We start from the raw sequence: 20676 nt of genomic DNA on the forward strand, positions 1-20676 counted from the left end.
TGTAAATGACAATATCTTATCTATGTGTTTTGGTTTGGAGTGTAGTGAATGTATGTGAAGTGGAGTGGAATTATTTGGGTTGTATTGGAATTGTTAGTTTTAGAATTGTGTGTTGTGGAGTGTATTTGTGTAGTGGACTTATGTGGCATGGTGGATAGAAAGGGGTGAGACCTGCACAGAATAGATAGAAAGGAAGATAGAAAGGGATAGTTAGTTTGTTAAGGTGAAAAACAACACATGCAAAAAAGGTAAAACCCCATAATCAGGATTAAATGGCATTATGCTTACAATAGAAAAAAGACTGAGTGTAGTACGGAGTCATGGGACAGTTGCTACTGAATGGTTTCAATATTCCCAGAATGTTGTAGTAAGAAGCGCTCTCTGAGACGTACAACCATTTGTATGCCAGGGGTTCGGCTTTTCATCACCTTCAGTGACTGCAGGTCAGTTTAATGGTGTGCACGTTGCAAACATCTGGAACAGAGCCACAATATGGCTGTTGTACAGTGCCCAGCTACATTTTGGATTGCTTCGAAGAATATTCAACATCTATCGTCCAGATGTCCGAGATTTACACCTGCAGGCTACCACTTGCCTTTAAAGATAGGAATCCACAAAGGCTTCCAGTAACCCTCTTGACCCAGTTTCCAAAAGTACGCTCTCACAACAAGTAAAGTTGATCATGCAAAAATCTTGCTGCAAATCCCATGCGCTTTCTAACTTTTTATTTTTATTTTTTTTATTTACAACGGGGCAACATTTTTTCCTGGTGACGAAACTTCTACCCTTATACCTGCACAGATTATTTTATTTTTTTTCCTGCCAACTGCGCCCTGAAAATGGATTTCATTCAGCCTTGAACTTGGAGTAAATGTCCAGCTGGGTGGAAATGGGTAGTGTTTGTGAATAACCAAAAGCACATTACTTTATGTATGTTGGCAAACTTTCATGGTATTCATGTCCTGAAATGCTCACCCCCTCTCCCCCACCCAAACACCCCTGGGAGAGGATTTTCTCACACAAAAATCATTGTGTCTGAGGACCCAATTCATAAAGCCATTTGTACTTGTAGCGCACTTTTACAAGCATTAACAGCAGGATTTACAACTGTTAAGCATTGAGTAAAGGTAATCCAGTGCTTAATTTGAGCTGTTGGTTTCGGGTGCTGGGCACCGGCACTTATTTTTGAGGGCCAGCACTTGTTTTTCTGCATCAGGCTTTTACTGCAAGAAAAAGGCACATATGGGAAAGACCGAGGAAGAGAAAAACAAAAAAGCATCAGAAAGAGAAAAAGTAGAAAGCTGCAAGAGTGAGATTGGGGGGGGGGGGGGGGGGGAATGGGAGTGTCTGTAAACAGATTAAAGAGGCCAGAGATGGCTTCAAGATTACGATACGTCTGTATTCAGAGCTCGCACTTTGAAATGCAGCAGCCCCATGTATCAAAGGGGCTTTTTGCACCACATGGTTCTATTTAAAAATTAAGCATGAGGTAATCTAATTCTTGTAAATCCCGATACCCTTGCATATTATCACTTCACATTAAAATATGAGGCTACAGTGAATGTCATGTAACTATTGGGATGGACGTTCAATTCAGCACTGAGGTTGTGCTGATGTAAAACACTGAAAAGTAACATCACTTTCCCAGGTTTGCAGATCGGGAAAATGCAAATGTCAATGTCTGCAGGTGCACATTACAATTGTTTTCTTGGTTTTATTTGGCTTTAGATCTATTAATTAGTGCAAACTCATCTTTTGTAAATATTAACCACTGTTACACTCGAAAAAAGCATCTATTTTTAAATGTGAATTAAGCGTGAAGGGGCACATAGCTTTGAGAATCACCCCTTTCCGCTGCCATAGGGCGTTAGTGAGATGGAATGTTTAGGTATCAAACTGCTGTGGGATAATGAAATGAGTTTTATCTCAGATCAGAAGAAGGCATCTGCGCCCCCTGTGAGGCTAAAGACATTCCCTTCCCCCCGGAGCCACAGAAACAAAGTAAGCTCTGCTGCACTGTAGCACACCTAAAATAACTTAGAAAAATAGGTGCCCGCACCCTGTGCCAATGAGAAATTAACCCTCCAAAACCAAAAAGATGCTCCTGAGTGTAGACTAGTGTGAACGTTTTCAATAGTTTCAAAAGAAACAGCAACAGAAAAATAACGTCAAAATTATCCTTGTTGTCTAATGTCATCAACATTTAATTTTTTTTTATTTTTTTTTACATATGCTACAATGTAGTAGCGCTTTTTTGTAAAGTTCCCCCTTAATATCTTTTTGGCCATCGTGTGCACTTTGTGAGCAATCAGGCGTCAATCCCATTTTGCAGATTAGGGAGAAATTGCAAAAACAAATCTACTGACTAATTAAACAGAATATGGCCAGAGAAGGATTAGGACATCAAATCCCAACGAGCTGCAAAAAAGCAAAATCAGCCACTAAGCAAAACCAAACTATCTACTCGGCCATGGTGTGCCCTCCAGGAATATCAGTGTTTTTCACACCCAAAATAAAGATTCTACCTCATATACACTAACAATGCACGTCAAAACAGAGTTAAGTACAGCACACCAATATTACATGTACTTTTAAAGTTACATATTTTGAACGCAACATAATATGCCAGTGTCTTGGTAAAATATTAACTGGTGTGCATTCGTAGCATTGCTTTTGTGAGGATGCTGCAATGCGCGGACATCACATAACTCGGAAAGCACCTGGACTAACAACGTTTGGACATTTGATGGATGAGCTTGTTGCGAGAGTTCTGTGTACGGGGAGAGGAAGCAAAAGGTCATCACAGACTCTTTACATACTGGGATTTTAAAGCCAAAATGTAAAGCAATCCAAAGGGTCTCACATTTGCTCGCGTTAGAGCTATTAGCATTGTAAACTCCTGGAAGGAGTTTTCTTGCAGGGGCGTAGGAGACAATACATTTCTGGGGGGGACAGGGACAGCCTTGGGGACTTTCAATCAACCCTATACAAATCGCTTGTTGTTTGCGAACTGCATGGTCCGATAAATATACACAATCATATATACTGGAAGTGAAATAGAGAGAAAGGAAGGCATGTTTTCACAGTCTGAAAGTATCTTTTATTGTTATTTACATTCACAAAGTAATTTGCTCAAATGTGAAAATAACATGTTGATTAACCCTGCATCTTCATACACCAAGCAAATAAAGATAGGTGGGTAAAAAGGAAGAACATACCCTTTGCGCATCACACCCATCGTGCCCCTCCCCTCATGCCAACAGGAACTGCACTAGAGATATCAAAAGCGATTAGGTAAAACAGCTGTAAACTGTGCTCGGAAACCATAGTTCTAATAACACTTCTACTCCTGTGTGTGATCTTGGGAAGCTCAGCTCTACATCAGTCATAACTAGAAGCATTTCAACTGAAGACGCTCTTGAGTTACAGGCTATGTAAACATGGATTCTTTAATCTCTGTATAAACTGCAGTCACTAATTTCTTTAGAATCAGCTGTTTGTGATGCACCAAGTCACTGATTATAAAGAAAAGACATCAGAAAATGACTATGATAGGGTTGTTACAGTCGAGTTCTGACATTACAATGCCTTCTGCCAGAGCTAGCAACCAAGGTGAAAGGCAGATCAGGTCACAGAGCATAATTAATGCAGCTGTTTAAAGCAAAAAATTGAATGTCGCTTTTCTTTCTTCTGCTCTACTTTAATAGCTTGGAATGACAGAAGATACGCACAAAGGTTTTAAGTGGTTTGTGGGAAAGTTGGTGGTGTGACCATGTATTATATGGGGTAAAATACCCCCTGCGTACATAAGAATATTGCAAGTCACCTTGAAGTTCATACCTTATAAACAAGCATTGGCAAAGCCAATAGGACTTGCCTAAGCAAGTTCTATTGCCTTTGCAAATGTTTTTTTGCCATGCTGTACACTAGTAAGACTACTATTTAACATGGCTCAAAGTTAATGGCATAAAGGAGAATGAAGTGTCATGACTGGTTTGGCGTAGTGTCATGGCATAAGTAGAGTGTCCTAGAATGGAGCAGTAAACTAACTTTAAAGGAACAGGGGTCCCTTGAAAAAAATGCAACACCACTCCCATAAAAAATGATATTAAAGTAGTATGCAAATGGAATGTGTCATGCATTTATTCAATCAAAATATAAAAGATCAAATGTAGTGGGAAAACATCAACAGGGGAAATCGAGAAAGACTGGCATTACACAATTTATCTGTAAATGTCACCAATTACAAGAAAAATTTCAAAAGTAACCTATATAGTACAGTGGTTCGGAGGAGGCTGGCCTGGTTTGAAGTGGGTACCTATGGTACTTACACCTTATACCAGGTCCAGTTATCCCTTATTAGTAAAATGCAGGCAGTGTCTAGAAGCAAGGCTCTCTAGGGGTAGCTGTAGATGAGCAACCAAGGCTTATCTAGTAGACATGCAAAGCTCATGCAATACCTCTGTAGTCACACAATACTCACACATATGAAAGAAAATACTCAGTGTTACGAAAATAAAGGTACTTTATTTTAGTGACACAAATGTCAAAAATACCATAGAGACTATACTCCCTTAGGAGATAAGTAATGCACCAATTATGTACACTAGTATGCAGCAATAGCAATAAAAAACAGTTAGAAAACAGTGCAATTAGTGAAAATCACAATGGTTAGAAATGGGCCTAGGGGAAACACAAACCATATACTAAGAACGTGGAATGCGAATGTCAGTTTCCCACCTAGGCAAGTGCGGTGTGTAGAGGGGTGCTGGGAGTATTAGAAAACACCAAAGGTAAGTAATAGAACCCAACTCAGAGCCCAAGAAAGCAGGAGTAAATCACAGTAACTTTCCTAGAACACACAAGAACACGAGAAAGAAGATAATGCAAGAACCAGAAGAGACTTAAAGACACAAAGGGTGGATTCCTGGACCTAAAGACCTGTGGAATAATGGGACTAAGTCCAAGAAGCACAGAAGAGTCCAGGGAGGACGGGAGCCCCTGCTAACCCGAATCAAGGTGCAAGAGAAGAACCACTGGTGAAGAACAACAGTCAGTACTGCACCCAAGAAGATGGATACGGGTTCCTGGTTGGTTCAGATGATATCCCACACAGGATGGATGACTGCAGTCTGGTTTGTCTCGCTGGATTCCGCCAACAAGCCTTGGCACACGCAAAGCTCACTGTTAGCGGAAAATGGCACTGCCCAGGACCAGGAGGGACCTGGTGGACTCCACCCAGGAGGGGGAGTCAGAGAGGGCTCTCAGCAACTCAGAGAGCCCACAGAAGACCAGGCAGCGCACACAGGAGTCCCCCAGCACGGGGACAAAGGAGTTGCAAAAGGAGGCCCACGCTGCACAAAATCAAAGGATCCCACAATGCCAAAGAACCACTCAGGAAGCTGTGCATCGCAGCAAAGAGTGCTGGGGGGCAGAGCTACATTATGCACAAAGAATTTCATAGAAGGATGCCAACAAGCCTTAGCAACTGAAAAACATGTGGTGCACAGGGGTACTGTCTTGCGTGGGAAGGCAAGCTCTTACCTCCACCAAAGCTGGACAGTAGGACGTCAGGACCATCAGGACCACTTCAGTCCACCACCTGTGATGCAGAATCCATGCAACTTGTCAGGAGAGGGGACCCACGCAGATGGTTGTCGTTGCAGAGAGGTGCCTGCAGAAGCAGGGGAGTGACTCCTTCACTCCAAGGGAGATTCCTTCATTCTTTTAGTGCAGGCTGAAGACAGGCTGTCCTCTGAGGATGCACGACCGGGAAACAGTTGCATTTGCTGGCCAGAGCTGAAGATACAATGTTTCAGAAGTCATCTTTGCTTCTTTGTTGCAGTTTGTGGAGTTCCTGGAGGGTCCAGGTGCATTTCTTCGGTGAGAAGGTGAAGTAAAGGATGCAGAGGATTCCTGCTGGAGTCTTGCAATCCAAATCTGAAGAACCTCCCAAAGGAGAGACCCTAAATAGCCCTGAAAGGGGGGATTGGTCAGCTAAACAGGTAACCTATCAGGGGACGGCTCTGATGCCACCTGCTGGCACTGGCCACTCAGATGCTTCCAAAGGTCGCTGACAACTTGTAATCGAAGATGGCAAAATCCAGGGACCCTCTGGAGGAGCTCTGAGCACCACACCTGGGGTGGTGATGGACAGGGAAGTGGTCACTCCCCTTTCCTTTGTCCAGTTTCGTGCCAGAGCAGGGACTGGGGGTACCTGAACCGGTGTAGACTGGATTATGCAAGGAGGGCACCAAATGTGCCGTTCAAAGCATTTCCAGTGGCCTGGGGAAGGAAGCTACCTCTCCCAAGCCTGTAACACCTATTTGCAAAGGAAGAGGGTGTAACACTTCTCTCCCAAAGGAAATCCTTTGTTCTGCCTTCCTGGGCTTGAGCTTCTCAAGCAACAGGAGGGCAGAAACCTGTCTGAGAGGTGGCAGCAGCTGGGGCTACCTGGAAAACCTCAGAAGGCTGGAATGGCAATACTGGGAGTCCTTTAAGGAGCCCCCAGAGTGCATGAAATCATACAACCAATGCTTGCAAAAGCCTTGGGGTATGATTCCAACATGTTTGATACCAAACATACCTATGTTCGGAGTTACCATTATGTAGTTGGACATAGGTAGTGACCTATTTCCAGTACACGTGTAAAATGGCATCCCCACACTCACGAAGTCTGGGAAAATGGTCCTGGAGGTCATGGGGGCACCTCTGCTAGTGCAGGGGTGCCCTCACACACAGGTACTCTGCACTCTGCCCTCAGGGCTGGAGGGCCTGCTATAGGGGTGACATATAAGTGACCCGGTGCAGTGTAACTGGCAGTGAAAGGGTGCATGCACCTTTTCACGCAGGCTGCAATGGCAGTCCTGCAGAAGCCTTTTGCATGGGCTCCCTATGGGTGGCAAAAGAAATGCTGCAGCCCATAGGCATCCCCTGGAACCCCAATGCCCTGCGTACCTAAGTACCATATACTAGGGACTTATAAGGGGGCACCAGTATGCCAATGTTGGGTGAAATACTGGGTTACCAGTATGCAACAACCATAATTTAAGGAAGAGAGCATAACTACTGGGGTCCTGATTAGCAGGATCCCAGTAGACACACTCAAACACACTGGCAAACAGGCCTTAAGTGTGGGTAACCAAGCTAGAAAGAGGCTACTTTCCTACAAGGTTAGCATCCACAATAATGATTTACCAGCTTTTATACACCGACTTTTACATGAATGACTCAAATAGTGAATCTACAAGTCATTAGCTCATAGTGCCTATGGTTATGCCAACTTATGTACAATTTCACAAATTCAAGTCAAGGTACTTTGGCCGTCGATATTTCGATCCCCTAGACAAGTATCAGGATCATCCTAAGCCTTCGTTAAGCTGGAGTTAAAAGGGTTACAGAGTGCTTGTAACCAAAACGGCGAAGATAAATCTGACTCACGTCTCATATGAGTGAGAAGGCAATCAACGGAGATCTGAATCTCTAATCAAGCGCCAATGCCATTAAGTAGTAGTAGAGTGGAGTAGTGTCACAGTGTAATAGAGTGTCAGAGTGGAGTGGCAGAGTGTCAGAGTGGAAAGGCATAAAGAAGAGTGAAATGGCATAGAGTGAAGTAAAGTAATGTGTAGTGGCATAGAAAAAGTTGGGTAGAGTGTTGTTGAGCATAGTACATTGTTGTATAGTAGAGTGGCATACAGGGTTGTGCAGTGGCGTAGAGTATCATAGACTGAAGTGGCAAAGAGTGCAGTGGAGTGGTATAGAGTGGAGTAAAGTGGTATGGAGTGGCGTATAGGGAGTTGTGTAGGGAGCTACAGAGTGGAGAAAGTGTTAGAGTTTAATGGAATAGAGTTTCAGAGTCTAGTATCATGGAGTGTAATGTCAGAGTGAAGTGTCAAAGTGGAGTTGGGTGGTCTAGAGTGAAGTGGCATAGAGTGCAGTGGTGCAAAGTAGATTGGCGTAGAGTGTAGTGGTATAGAGTCCATTGGTTTTGGGTAAAGTGGTGTAGAGTGCATTGGCGAAGACTGCACTGGTTTAGTGTACAGTGCATTAGTGTAGAGTGGTGAAGAGTAGAGGGGAGCAGAGTGGAGTGGCGCTTCATAGATTGCAGTGGTTCAGAGTGCTGTGTCAGAGTGATGCAGTGCATCGTAGAGTGGAGTGGAGTGGTGCATGGTAGAGTAAACTGGTGTAGAGTGTAGTGGTGGAGTGCAGTGATGCAGAGTAGAGTGGCATAGAGTGTAGTGGCATATTGTAAATTGGTGTAGAGTGCAGTAGAGTGGCATATAGTTGAGCGGTGCAGAGTAGAGAGGAGTATAGTTCAGTGGCAGAATACAGTGTTGCAGAGTAGAGTGTCATAAAGGGCAGCGGCACAGAATGCATTGGCGTAAAGTGCAGTGATGTAGAGTGATGCAGAGTAGAGAAGAGTGGCGTAGAGTACAGTGGTGCAGAGTAGAATAGAGTTGCATAGAGTGCCGTGGCATACAGTAGACTGCTGCAGAGTACAGTATCGTGGTGAAGAGTAGATTGTTGCAGAGAGGAGCATAGTGATGTAGAGTGCAGTAGCATATAGCGGTGCAGAGCAGATTGGAGTGGCACAGGGTACATTGGAGTGGTGCAGGGTAGATTGGACTGGCATAGCATAGAGTGGAGTTGCGTAGATTGCAGTGGCATAGAGGAGATGATTTCAAAGTAGAATGAAGTGCCCTACAGTGGAGTGGTGTAGAGTAGATTAGAGTGCAGTGGTGCAGAAAAGAGTGCAGTGGGACAGAGTAAAGAGGCATTGAGTGCAGTGGTGCAGAGTAGAGTGGCATGGAGTTCAGTGGCAGAGAGCGCAATGTTGCAGATTAGAGGGTCGCAGAGTACAGTGGTGTAGTGTAGAGTGGCATAGAGTGCAGTGGCATTGAAAGCAGTGGAATAGAGTGCTGTGGTGCAGAGTAGATTTGCATTGAAAGCAGTGGCATAGAGTGCACTGGTTTTGAGTAAAGTAGTGAAGAGTGCACTGGCAGAGTGCAGGGGTGTAGTGTACTATGGTTAGAGTACAATAGCATAGATTGCAGTGGTGTAGGGTAGAGTGGAGTGGTACAGCATAGATTGCAGTGGCGTAGAGTAGCACAGAGTGGAGAAAAGTGGTGTAGGGTGCAGTGGTATAGGGTAGATTGTTTCAGAGTAGAGTGAAGAAAAGATAGAGAAAAGATAATGGGGGTTATTACAACTTTGGAGGAGGTGTTAATCTGTCCCAAAAGTGACGGTAAAGTAACGGATATACCACCAGCCATATTATGAGTCCATTATATCCTATGGAACTCGTAATACGGCTGGTGGTATATCTGTCACTTTACCGTCACTTTTGGGACGGATTAACACCTCCTCCAAAGTTGTAATAACCCCCAATATACTTTAAAATGCTTAAGTATGTAACAATAACAACAACATAAATAATAACGCTAGGCATAACGGCCCAAAATGAAATATGGCTTCTCCCAGTTAGCCAAGCTGTAATCAAGCCCTTCATTACCTAGATAACAAAACATTAAACATAAATGTTAGAAAAATATACCCTTCTAATAGCTAAATTGTGTGAAAAGGTAAAATCTGGGCTCAATCTAAACTTCACTGTTTTACCAACTGGTGTGACCTTAGGCAAATACAAATATTGTGTTCCACAGAGTCTGCTTTCTAGCCTGCAGGCATCAGGGTGAGTGGGACTCTCTTTCCTCTTTAGATCTTCCTCATTGTCTTGCAGTTCCTCTTCAAGGGGACAGCAGGTCTTGCAGACAGTAATCATCAAAAACTCTTTTCTCCTCCTCGTGCCCTTTGTTCTTATGAACACCCTTAATGCCCACAGCTGTGAACAGAACAAACAAAAGGGCAGAGGGCGCAGGGGGCCTCCGGGCTCACCTTCATTCTGTTACCATCGGATTGGAGGATGGCCGGGACAGGGCTATTATAAGTAGCGCTTTTGTGCGCTAATGGCCCTCTGAACAATAGAAGTGAGAGGGGACATTTTTTTGTCCCCTTGTCCCCCCCACCTTCGTCCCCCGTGTCCCCCACACTCCAAAATCTGGGGGGGGGGGGGAATACATCCCCCGCGTCCCCAACACTTCCTACGCCTATCATTTCTTGCCACATAAATTGAAAATTAAAAGTAAAACAGTTTCACATAAGCAAACCAATTCACAGCACCACGGCCACCATGAGCATCAGCGTGAAGACACACAAAAGGAAAAAGAAGTTGGCTCGCAGTCAAACTTATCGGCAAAAGTGCAATTAGCCGTATAACAGGGGCAACAGCCAAAGCGCTAACAAAACCTCCCCAAGGAGGGACAAACGTAAGTCATTTACCAATGTCAAAGGATTCCAGAATGGCAAGGCTACAAACGAGTGGTAATGATGGGCGTGATGTGGGTGTTGTTAAAAGCCCAGATACATACCAACTCGTTGGAAAAAGCAGCGCTTGAATGCTGCTATGCTCAAACTAAAAAAAAAAAATATATATATATATATATATATAATAATAAACTCTATGGTACCTGGCCCCAACTCTTTCAAGTATACAGAAAAAAGTCCTGATATCACAATTAATTGTTTAGTCAACATATAATTTGGCTCCTCTCCTTCAGATACTTTCTACTTATTGTAACTATATAATCGCAGAAACGGCTCAGTAAAACTAGCCCAAACATGTTTAAGTTAATTTTTTGTAAGCATTAATAAAAAGTAAAAAATAAACTGGACTGAAGAGGGCAACAGACAAGCTGGTCGGTTTGTGGGCGGAAAGCAACAGGGAGAGGGCTGGGGAGGGAAAGCACCACAAGAGGGATAGAAACACGGGGGTGGGGTGAAGCAAACATGCAAGACTTAGCACCACAAAGTGGGAATAGGAACACAGATAAAAGAGAACATGTGTGTGCAGGGGGGCTGGGGCACACGCGGGAGATGTGAAAAGAGATGCATTCTCAAGGGGTGCTTATGAAAACATTTTTTTAAAAAGAAGTAACTTAAAAGTGAGAAGTGGAGAGCACAAATAAAGAGGCCTTGCTCCATGGGAGGGACACACATGATGGACAAGGCAAACCACTGAATAAGACGCAGTAAATGAGTGACACAAAAGCCAACCAACAGTAAGCAATGGGTAGGCCTTGAGTCCATTGCAATATCTTATCCAGCTGTCAATACGTCTTTTTCAACCAGACTGGCAGGCTCGACCTGTAGAATCCTAAAGAGAGGAAGCTGGTGTAGACCAAGATGATAAGCTATAGCATAACCACGGAGAAGCCATATTAAACAGATATTTTGTAGTTCAACCAAGAGGACTGGCAGAGTGACAGACTTCGGACAGTCATTGGGCAGGCAGGAGGAACATTTTCTGTAATACTTTGAGGGAGGGATACTTTGAGGGTTAATTGGGTTGATAATAGGTACGACTATTGCACAATTTATCAATCTATCAACATTGAAAAAATGAGTGGCTGACTTTGCCTTTCCGGGATTTAAACGCATGACTAGCAAGTCACACATGGCTCTTGTGTGTGAACACTAGAATCACTGAGGTAAATGGATAAACCAAAGTAAACTATGTGCATTTAGACAAAAGAAAAGAGGCACGATGGATATTAGTGTACCAGAAATGAGTATAACTGAGATATATTTAACTGTTAGACTGAATGACGGGGCCACGGCCATGCCTAGCATGAAAGACTGGCTGTCTTCAAAGATTCATACTAGCAAAAGTACACTTAGTTCTCAAGAACATACCACTGCATAGCGTGGAAAAGGAGAAGTGCTCTGCTACCCCAACTGTTACTGCTTTATATGTACCTGATGGGTTACCACAATCTTGTAGCTTACAACTGTTACTCTTCTCCCAGTAGAACAATAAAGAATAACTGCTGAAAGTGGAAATAATGGTAGCAGTGAATGCAGAACAACCTATTTTATTCACAGCAAGATAAAAAAAGAATTTAAAAATGAATGATCTAATTCCTGATCTCCTTCTAAGCAGATGCCATTGCACAATTTGCAACAATCTTAACTCCAACTTAACTGTGTTGCTGAAGGAACATTTGTGGTGATCATATCAATACCTTACATGGTGGTGCATAGATTTAGTATGCTAAGCTCAGCACTTACATTCATCAAGATCAGGAGCGGGTCTTGCGAGACAGCTATGGCTCCACTACGGAAATAATTGCTAAGCAACCAGAACACTGAATAGTATTGCCTTTGTCAATGGCAGGTAAAATCACCATTGTTTAAATTAGTGTTGGCATGCAAATTCCCATGTCTCAAATACCAACCCGATCCCCCTCAGAAGGAACGTCTTTTCAAAGCGGTACTCACTGATGTCCATACTGATTTGGGGTGGTGGTCAACCCCAAGGATGATGGACTTATCTTATACTTCAATATGAGAAAGGTGAGGTTCCAGTCCCAGTCCTTAAGAAATACTTTTCTGTTTCCAAGTGCAAGAGTACCATCCTGACCAACAGTTACTATCTCTTATTATACAGGGAGATTATTTTAATAGCATTACCTTCCAAGCAGCACTGGTCAATCAGGAACCCTGACCCACCATCCTGATTTCCACAATCCTGTGTACGACATGGGCCTAAGCAGGAAACATGTTGGAAAGCTGACCTCAGTGAGCAGTACTCCCTTGCTCTGCCACACCTAGACAACCCTGCACTTGCTTTGGTGAGGAAAAGATTGGCTGAGAAGGTTGTACCTCCATTCAAATAGGACACCTCTTCCTGGAGGGACCAGCCTGACATTAGAGAAGTTTAGCTCAGGGTAAGCCATATTGCAATATTAGTTTACTACTGACTAAGGCACACTTTGCAATCCTCATTTTGTAAATTCCCAAGAGAACTTCCAAAACTCACACCTCCTATTAGCATGATCCATACAACTACAAAACGAAGATGGGAAGCCAAACTCTTTTTAACTCTGTTGTTGCCATCACACCCCTCCTGGCTTGTGTCGCATGGGAGATAGCCCTGGCATGACATTAAGCAACAAATGCTGGAGCTTCTATAATTCAAGTTGCTCAAACTGATGTATCATACTCAAGCCATCCTACAGAAGCCTGACCCCAATTCTGACATTGGCGTAGAAGCTAGAGTACCCAGTTTACTTTTTCCATTTGTTATGGCACTGTCCTAGAGTCAACTACTTCTGCAACAACATGCTCAACACTATCTTTAATATCATATTAGTTAACTTTATATGTGAACTCCTAGTCTCACTAATGGAATATGCTGCCAACATTCTCAGACATTACGGACATTTGACTGCTCTACTGCGGATGCTGGTCAAAATGTGGATTGTAATGGCCTGGCTGAAAGATCTGCTGCCCAAGTTCAAAGAATGGCTTAGGGACGCTGCTAGGCATACGGGGCCAATCACATAACTATCTCTCTAGCCTTGAACTAACATCAGATGATGCAAATGGGCCACACAGTACAGAGAAAGCATAGCTCTTAGCACTCAGGCCACTTCTAGGCAAGGGGTGAAAAGACGATGTTGGAAAATACAAGAACAGTTTGGTCTTTTATCTGGAAATGTTGGTTCTTCGATTGGTGCGATGCTACTGCAAAGGCTAATGTGTTCATTTTCATGATGGTTCCTCCAAGAATGGCACTTTGTAATGCCTTGATATGACTGGTAAGATTATTTTACTTCAAAACTGTGCATGGGTTGCAAAAAATTGAGCTACAAAAAATAAAAATAAAAACTTAAATATACAAAATCGGCGAGGCATATTACAAGCTGAAGTGACAAACCTTATTGAGAACTTCCTTCAAGTCCTCTTGCGTTTTTACAATTTTTTTCCAATGCTCAATCTGCTCATCTTTCACATGCTTCTCTTGCAACCTATGAAAACATACGGTGTTAGGGAACATTACCAAGGCAACAGTGGCTTTGTTCCACATAAAAAAAATCTCGACACAGTGTTCAGTCAGTAATACAAAACAGTTTATTAACCTAACTAGATATTTGAAAAAACAAATCAGAGCCAATAATTACATAGTGATTAACTATACATTCACGTGAAGATTAAAATAGTATAAATGACAAAGAATAAATAAGCACCTGAAAAAACAATTTGTAAGGAAGAAAGAAACATTTGATTTGATATTGAAATAAGCTAATCAATTGAATATGCCCAATTTGGCCATCAGAACTGGCTTATGACAATTGGCTAAGCTTGTACATTGGACATAGAATACTTAAGGAAACCTTCGCTACAGATGAAATTCCTCTATTCTGGCTACATGCTGATCCATCGCATCTGCAATACTGTTTATCATTACTCAGTCAGAAAAAGTGTGTAACAAGTTAAACCACATTTACTACTCAGCCAGCTATTTACAATATTGTGTGCAATCATCTGGCAGTCTTAGATCCTAAAGGTAGAATTCATTACCTATCTGTCTGTGCTGCTGAAGGCAGAATCCTTAGCGTTAAGCAGTTCTATTTATCTCAAAAACTGGGAAGTGTTCAGCCCAGTTTGGTATGATGACAAACTCAACTTTCACTTGAAGATGGAAATTTCCTAGATTCCCATTTTGATAAATAATCCCACCCATACACTTATCTAGACAGTATTCTTCAATAAAACAAGGTGCAATGATAATAGCAACTAAGCAGCAGTATCCCACCTGTAGTTCAGATGAAAAAGAACCTTGAGATCTTGTGTGAGTCACTTAAGATATGCAAATTGTGAAGAAGCACGAAAGCTTTGCATGTGGCATACTTCACATTTACTATCAAATTTGGATTGTTTTGTTTATCACCAACACAGTGGTTAAAGAAAGGTTTCAAAGGGGCCATTATTTTACTTTCTAGGTAGAGAGCGATACAGAGAGAGAGAGAGAGAGAGAGAGCGATACAGAGAGAGAGAGAGAGAGAGAGAGAGAGAGAGAGAGAGAGAGAGAGAGAGAGAGAGCGAGCGCGGGGGGGGAGAAGGGGGGGAAGACAGATTTATTTTTTTTCACTGAGGAAAGCCAATGGTTAAAGTGACGTTCTAGTTAGGTACTAAAAAACTAAGGTTAAAGCAGAGTTTTAGTTATATGATATGAAATAACAAACATGAAAATAAGACAGTTTGCACTATCTATAACTAGCTCCACTGTCATGTTCTGCTTATGATTTAACATATTACACCATTCATGACATGCTAAGTGACATCACTGATGACACCACTCATAACATCAGTCATATACAGCACAGAGTTACTTAATGTATTCCATAGCATGGAAACAGCATAAGCAGCTGAATCAAGATTGACTGTGCATGTTAGAAGTTACAAGGTTCACTATATGCAAATCACTGAACTTTGGAGTGCAAGTTAAGCCATTTTAAACAAGGAAAAGGCTGAGCACACCTGATGTGAGTTGCGGAGGTATGTTTGAAAGTTGGTTGCTGCTTAAGGCCAAAGCTTGTTCAAATAAACTATTGACAATACATTGTCCACCATTGGATATCAATGGATATCTGGGCATGAGCTCAAGTTACATACCTAGAATATGTTTGTAGCACTGTATTACATGTAGAAATGATCTTTCCCAAGTCCTGTAAAGGCAGGTGCAACATTTTCTTCAGAGGTGCTGCCAGCCATTCAGAATGTTCAGTTCTATAGTACTGAAAAGGCAGATAGAAGAAAATGGTCCCTTGGCCAATCAGATGGCCCTATCTGTTTTTATAATATTCAGCACTATAGGATTCCGGGAGCACCAATCTTCCAGGTGAACAAGTTACTTACTTTTGTTAACGCCTAGGATGGTAGAGACATATTCTAGTTGCAGATTCCTTACCTTAGAATTTACCCCAGGCGTCAGTCAGCCTGGATCTGGAGATTTTTCTCGAGCCATCAGGTGACGCTGGTCGGCTCCACATCTGTCATTGACATTGTGCGCACAGGATATAATATCGCGGGACCTATATAAGTACCACCCTCGTGTGCTGTCAGTTTGTTTTCACAACTTTCCACGCCAGAAGGCGGTCCTAGGAATAAGACTGACCACTGGAGTGTCAAAACTAAGGCTCTGAAAGGGAAGTCCCTGTCCCCAGAAATCAGTTCGTAGAGTAGGGAGGATGGTTGGGTCGTTAAGGAATTTGCGACTAGAAAATGTCTCTACTAGATCAAGCGCTACCAAATCAAATCACCCGTCCCTGCGGACCCTGGCTGTTCAGGCAGTAGTATTTGGTAAACCTGTGCAAAGATGCCAACGTTGCCACCTGACAGATGTCCAGGACTGGTCTCCACATGCTAACACCGTGGATGCAGCTGTCGCTCTGGTAAAATGAGCACGCAAACCCTCCAGGGTTGCTTTTTAGCAAATGTGCAGCACATTTTAATGCAGAGAACGACCCATCTCGAGATGGCTCTCTTCTGCACTGCCTGACCTTTTTTCGCACCCACATAAACAAAAAGTTGATCATCCAAACGGAACTCTTTGGTACGATCAAGGTAGAATGCCAACGCTCTTTTTGGGTACAGGTGGTGGAGTCTCTCCTCTTCCTTAGAAGGATTTAGGAGTGCGTAAAAAGTAGGTAAGGTAATGGATTGGCCTACATGAAAGGGCGAGATCACTTTTGGTCAAAAAGAAGTCCTGGAGCAAAGTATTACTTTGTCATGATAGATGGAAAAGTAAGGCGGCTTAGATGACAATACCTGCAGCTTACTCACCCTGCAGGCAGATGTAATGGCTACAAGGAAGGCTGTTTTTAATGTTCGAATCCTGAGAGGACAATTGTGAAGAGGCTCACGAGAAGCACACTTGAGAAATTTCAAAACCAAATTCAAATCCCATTGCACTGATGAATGGTGATGGAGGTAATACCCTTAAGGAACCTACTAACAATAGGAGACTTAGAGGGTTGGTCAGGTAATCTCAGTAATGCAAATACAGCAGAAAAATAACCTTTGAGGGTGCTTAAACAGAGCACTGCCAGGTCAAAGAAAGTATTAACAAGAGGACCTCAGAAAGAGTGGCAGAGAGGAGAGAGTCAACAGGCTTGTCTGTGCATCATACCCCAAATTTATGCAAACAACAGGCGTACACACTTTTAGTGGAGGAACATCTGGTTGACAAGATAACATTACATAGTTTGGGCAGAAGGTCAAAAAGTGTCAACTGCCGCTGCTCAATCGCCATGCAAGAAGTCAGAGACTGGACAGGTTCAAGTGGAGAACTCTCCCCTGCTGCTGTGACAGAAGATTCTCCCGAAGGGGCAGTTTGATTGGAGGATCGATGGTCATGCTCAATAGCTTGGAATACCAGACTCTTTGTGACCAGTCCAGAGCCACAAGGATTACTTGGGCCTGGTTGTTCTTGATCTTCTTGAGAACTCTGGGCAGAAGTGGTATGGGAGAAACGGTGTACAGGAGAGGCCTGAGCTCCACCTGAGACGAAGAGCTTCACTGAGCGAGTGCTGCCTTGGAAATTCCAACACAAAACTGCTGACATTGCGTGTTCTATACAGAGGCAAACAGATCTAACCAAGGCTCTCCTCGCTGCTAAAAGAGACCTTGTGCCATCTTCGGATGTAGATGCTATTTGTGATCGACTAGGCATTGTCGGCTGAGTTGATCTGCTCTGGCGTTCAGAGACCCCACCAGGTATTGAATCACCGGGAAAATGCTGTGATGTTCCATACATGTCCAGAGGTGTAGAGCCTCCTGACAAAGGGTCCACGACCCCACTACGCCCTGCTGGTTGCAGTACCACATGGCAATGGTGTTGTCTATGAACACCTGCACCACCTTCCTCCTGAGAGACGGACAAGATGCTTTTAATGCCAGTCTGATCACCTGGAGCTCCAATAAGTTGACGTGGAGTCCAGACTCCACTGGAGACCGGATGCCTTTGATCTCCACCTCTCCGAGGTGGCTGCCCAATCCCAGGAGGGACTCATCTTTCATTACTGTAAGATCTGGATAGAGAAGAAAGAGGGATCAGCCTCTGACCCAAAGGCGGTTGTGTTAACACCACTGCAGATCTTGTGCAGTTCCCTCCGAGATCCGGACCATGTTGCAGAGATTTCACCTGATGCTGCGCCGACTGGAACATCAGGTCCCACTGCAGAGCCTGCATATGTCATCTGGCATGTGTCATCAGAAGGATGCAGGAGGCCATGAGGCCCAACATCCTCAGGGTCATTCCCACCAAAATCCAGGATAAAAGCTAAAACATCAGAATCATAGCCCGAATATCCTGGACTTGCCCCTAGGGAAGATAAGCCAGAAACAGCACTTTGTCCAAAACAGCTCCAATGAAAGGAAGCGTCAGAGAGAGTCAGGTGTGACTTTGGCACGTTTATAGTGGGACCCCAGCGAATACAGGAGGTCCACGATAGTCTGAATGTGGGAGACCACGGCCTGGGACGAGAACGCCTTCAACTTCCAGTCGTCGAGGTGGTGGAAGACTGAAACCCCGGACATGCTCTGATGAACTGCGACCACCACCATCACCTCGGTGAACACCCGAGGGGCACTGGTAAGGCTGAAGGGGAGCACTGTGAACTGAAAGTGCTTGTGGCCTACCTTGAACCACAAGTAACACCTGTGGGCAGTCAGGACAGGAATACAGAAGTAAGCATACTGCAAGTCCAATGCTTCCATCAAGTCTCCTGGGTCCAGGGCAGATAGAACCTGAGCAAGAGTGAGCATATTGAATTACTTCTTGAGGAAGAGATTGAGAGACCAGAGGTACAGAATAGGTCGAAGGCCCTTGTCCTTCTTGGGCACCAGAAAGTAGCGGGAACAACAACCACAATCTACTTCCGGCACAGGGGCTCAGTTTATGGCTCCCTTGGCCAACAGAACTGTAATCGCCTCGCGGAGAAGTGCCAGGTGATCCTCCGTCATCTGATTGTAGGACGGTGACAAGGATGGAGGAGTAGTCTCGAAAGGGACTATTTGTGATGCCCATCTGGACGTGATGGACTGCCAGTGTGTAGCAGGTGATGGTGAATCCTTCCTCTGGATGGTCCCTGGTGGGTAAGCATCAGACTAGGAAATTTGGAGGCAGCTGCAGGAGAAAGGGAGGTGGGGATTGCGACGTGGTAGGCTGTCCCTCCCGTAGCCGAAAGACTGAAGGGGATGAGGAGCAGCTGCGAGACCCAAGGACCATGAGAATCCTTGAGATGCTCGAGCGTAGAGTCTGCTTTGCCTCTAAAGAGACAGGTGCCATCAAAGAGCATATCCAAAAGGGCAGAGTTGACATCCCCTAAAAAGCCAGACGTCCTCATCCAAGCATGGCCTCAAGGCCGTAAGTCAGCATCAAGCCCACATCAGATTGTGAACTTTGCTGAGCCTCTCCTGTCAGCAACAGCTTGGGAGAGAATGGCCTGGGCCTCCTCCGGGACCTGTAGCAGCACTTGCGCAACCGTGTCCCACAGAGTATGGGTGCAACGGGCCAAAAGGCATGCGGTGTTCATGGACCGCAATGCCGGGCTGGAGGAAGAGAACATTTTCTTCACAAGCTGGTCCAGTCTGGTGGATTCCAAATCCAGGGGTGAGGAAGGAAATGTGCCCTGAGATGTAGAAGCTTGGATCACCAAGTTCTCAGGGGTTGGGGATTTTGTACCAGGAATGCTAGATCATTTGGAGCAGCTCTATGGCAGCCCCTGTGCAGAGTTTGGACAAGGTACCCAGAAGGACATCTGTAAGGGCAAAAGAGGTTCAGGGGATGAAGCCCCAAACTGAATAACCTATGTCAGGTGGTTAGTCCTGACTGCCACTAAAGGTAGCTTGAGGTCCAGGACCTCAGCTGCCCTTCGCCCTACCATTGAATAGAAAGCTCCCTCCTCTATAGCCACAAAAGGGGAAGAAACCATGCCAGTGTCAGGGGAGGTATCTAGACCACTTGCCTCACCCAGGTCCATCTGCCAGCCAATGGGATCTTGAAGCTTTAATTTTAAAGGGTCCAGCGACCCTTCCCATTCCTCACCATACCCCAACCCAAGAGAACAAGGGCTAGGATCTGACGTAGGGTGCAAGGCCCCTGTGGAATTCAGAATCGGCACTGCATCGGAGTCCGCAATGAGGATGGTATCAACGCCACCCAAGGGCAGGGGCGGCGTCGGAAGCATTGACAAAAGAATCTGCATTCGACGCCCCTGGTGAAGAGGACCAAAGGTGCACCTACATCCCCAAGCACCCCACATTTGCACCTTACCTGTTGGCTGTCTCCATCTGACCACCCCCAGCCAGAGCAAGCAGCCTAAATCCACAGAATCCAATCCCCACTGAAATACACTGGGCACCCAAAGCCATACTACACATCTGCACCCAGTCTCCCCAGTGCCTAGCGGAGTGACCTGTTAGTGTGGTCCTGACCCTTGCCCAGTAGTCACCTTAAGTCTACAAGATTGGTCACGTGAGTCGTCATGAAGTGCTTGTTTACTGAATGGGTTTTGATCCACAGGCTAACATTGAAGAACTCCAAAAGAACGAGTTACTTACCTTCGGTAACGACTTTTCTGGTGGATACATTAGCTACCTGTGGATTCCTCACCTCATGAATACTCCCATGGCGCCAGCATTCTACGGAAATCTTCTTACTAGTCTCTGCACGTCGACGAGGACGTCACTGTCTCGCACGCGACGCCGTCTGACGTCATACAGGCAATAAGAGGTCCTCGACGACGTGCGGACGTCAGTACCAATCATTTT

At 44.4% G+C, this 20676-nt stretch overlaps 1 protein-coding gene across 3 annotated transcripts in view; it reads right to left on the reverse strand.

Moving 5' to 3' along the window:
• Positions 1-20676, reverse strand: part of KDM1A (lysine demethylase 1A) — a 590627-nt gene that overhangs the window by 302851 nt on the left and 267100 nt on the right. For 2 of the 3 annotated variants that reach the window (XM_069223917.1, XM_069223916.1), the window contains exon 10: positions 13778-13868. The exons of the other annotated variant lie outside the window; for it this stretch is intronic. In XM_069223917.1, the coding sequence (XP_069080018.1) occupies positions 13778-13868 (91 nt within the window). The remainder of the gene's footprint in view (positions 1-13777; positions 13869-20676) is intronic. 3 annotated transcript variants of the gene reach the window in all.

This window comes from Pleurodeles waltl, chromosome 3_1 (genome assembly GCF_031143425.1).
Source record: "Pleurodeles waltl isolate 20211129_DDA chromosome 3_1, aPleWal1.hap1.20221129, whole genome shotgun sequence".
Lineage (NCBI taxonomy): Eukaryota > Metazoa > Chordata > Amphibia > Caudata > Salamandridae > Pleurodeles > Pleurodeles waltl.